Here is a 2,500-nt window from a genome sequence, read left to right on the forward strand (position 1 = left end):
CATATGTAGCGTACCGCAGTTTACCATGAACAGGAAAACCAAGATGTGCTAAGATCGTGTTCAACACGCGCCCTTTAGCGTCTCTTACACGTGAGGTTTTTCTTTATTTCACAGTACTAGGAAATTACAGATGCGGTAGACCGAGATTAGGCTGAAGACTGCAGGAATATTTCTTTAACAATCCCTTTCTTGAATGATCCATCACTCACAACCCAGTATCACCAAGATCTTCATTTGTGGCTGTGTTACATCATCTAGGCTTTACTTATTTCTGCAAGGGTTACCTCTAGGTAGGGCACCCCTTTCTCAAAGGATTGTGGGTAGTCTCGGAGCGGGCGCTCCTCCTCCAGAAACTTGGCGTCGTGTCCATCAGTGGCGGGTTGGAAGAGGCCATAGTTCAGTACATCCCGCAGAGACTCAGTCAAACTACACAGAACCTGCTGCTTGGCCCGCCACACCGTGGCCTCAGGGTTAAAACGCAGACACTTCTGCAGAGAGAGGGAGAGAGAGAGAAGGAGAGAGAGTGAGAGAGATGGAGGAAGAGGATAAGTGGAGCAGAGAGAAAACTACAGAAAGAGAATGGAAACCAGAGAGAGGGATATCCAGTGGAGGACAGAGATCAGCTGCCCTTTAGGGAGATGTCACAAAACCCATTTAAAGAAGTAGAAATGTGAGCATTCCTGTGAGCTCCAACTCAAGGAGCTCGTGGAGAAGAAGAGATCGCCTGCTTAAACAATTTAACGGTGTTGAGACTTTTCACTCAGTCCATTTTTTTTTTCTATCAACACAAGCACTTGTGACCACTGTGTAAAACGGGACAGAAACTTCAATCATATAGAAGCCATTACCTGTCACACGCACCCAGCCAGCATCTGATACCTGCAGGCACACATGCCAGGATACAGACACTAGTACAGCAATAATTCTACAGCAATAAGGTGGGCAGACTCAACAGAAATTGCACTGGCATATCCACACTGACAGTGTAATTTAATACCGAGCCTAATATGCGTCCAGTGTCATACATTTTTAATGCAGTATGTGGAGGCAATGCTGCAGGTGAGCCACTAGAGGGCGACATCGTGACCTGCCATATGAAGGCTGGCAAGAAAGCAACTGAAACAGCAGGGAGTGTCGGAGATCAACAGCTTGCAGACTAGCAACTGTCCATCAGGAACGAATGAAAGCGCCAAACCAGAGAGTCAGACTGCACTTGGTGGTCATCAACTTCATGTGCAGGCATGCGCGCACACACACATACACACAGCTTTACTGTTCCAGACAGGTATGTGGATGTATGTGAGGATTTCAAATGACCATGTGAGTAGGCTTGGGTTTATACGGGTGTTGGGTTTGGGCCGGTGTTGGGTTTATGCCCGTGTAGGGTTTGTGTTGGGTGTATGCCAGTGTTGGGTGTATGCCAGTGTTGGGTTTATGCCAGTGTTGGGCTTGGCAAGGTGTTTGGTTTATGCCCGTGAAGGGTTTGGGCCATTGTTGGGTTTGGGCCTGTTTGTTCGGTTCAGGCCTCTGTGACCCTGCGTTACTCTCATACGATGATAAAGTCCAGGCTGGAGTGGACGCGGTCACAGCTCAGGGTCCAGACTAGACAGGAGTGGGCGGGGTCACAGCAAGAAAGAATATCAGGCACATGACCTTAATGTACGAGAGGTGAAAGGTGTGTGTCTCTTTGTATGTATCTATCTGTGTGTGTGTCTCTCTCTCTCTTTCTCTCTCTCTCTCTCTCTCTCTCTCTCTCTCTCTTCTTCTGCCACCTGTAACAAAGCATGAGAGTAGATGACAGTGTGTGTAAGTGGAATGTGTGTGAGTGGAATGTCAGTGGAAGTGTGCATGTGTGTGTGTTTGTATGTGTATGACCATCACGTGCACACATCGTGCGCGTGCATAGTCTGTGTATGTGAGTGTTTGGTGTGTGTGTGTGTGTGTTCTGCCTGTGGCAGTGAGCTCTGTTCATTCTCTCATTTTCTGCACAGCCTACCCCCATCACCATAGCAACCAGTTCATTAGAAGAGCAAGCTGCAAGTTGCCATAGAAACATCTCAGCAGTTTCCTGCCTGCAAGATGGTGTCCTATGGTAGAGTGTATATCTGTATATACATGCATGTCTGAATGTGTGTGTATGTGTGTGTGTGTGTGTGTGTGTGCATGAGAGAGAGAGAGAGAGAAAACTTGTCAGTATTACCAGTAGACGATGGGTGTGCTGACAGTAAAAGCAGCTTAGGTTTAAGGCACAGTTCAAAAGTACTTACACACACACACACGCACGCAGGACACACACACATAAATATATGTAGAACCATCTCCCTGAGCTAACCAGAACTAACCCCCACACACAGCCACACCCACACAAAAACACACTTACACACACACCACTAGGTGCCTACATCTGCTGTGAATAATAATTTACAAGCAGCCCAAAATCAAACAGGACTTGCACCTATGAGATTATAATACTGCTCAAATGATTTGAAACCTGAAATAC

At 46.9% G+C, this 2,500-nt stretch overlaps 1 protein-coding gene across 1 annotated transcript in view; it reads right to left on the minus strand.

Moving 5' to 3' along the window:
• The window catches only part of shank1 (SH3 and multiple ankyrin repeat domains 1), a 93,478-nt gene that overhangs the window by 48,919 nt on the left and 42,059 nt on the right, over positions 1-2,500 (minus strand). Inside the window, exon 3 of the mRNA XM_035533005.1 lies at positions 285-488. Within this exon, the coding sequence (XP_035388898.1) occupies positions 285-488 (204 nt within the window). The remainder of the gene's footprint in view (positions 1-284; positions 489-2,500) is intronic.

This window comes from Electrophorus electricus, chromosome 1, assembly GCF_013358815.1.
Source record: "Electrophorus electricus isolate fEleEle1 chromosome 1, fEleEle1.pri, whole genome shotgun sequence".
Lineage (NCBI taxonomy): Eukaryota > Metazoa > Chordata > Actinopteri > Gymnotiformes > Gymnotidae > Electrophorus > Electrophorus electricus.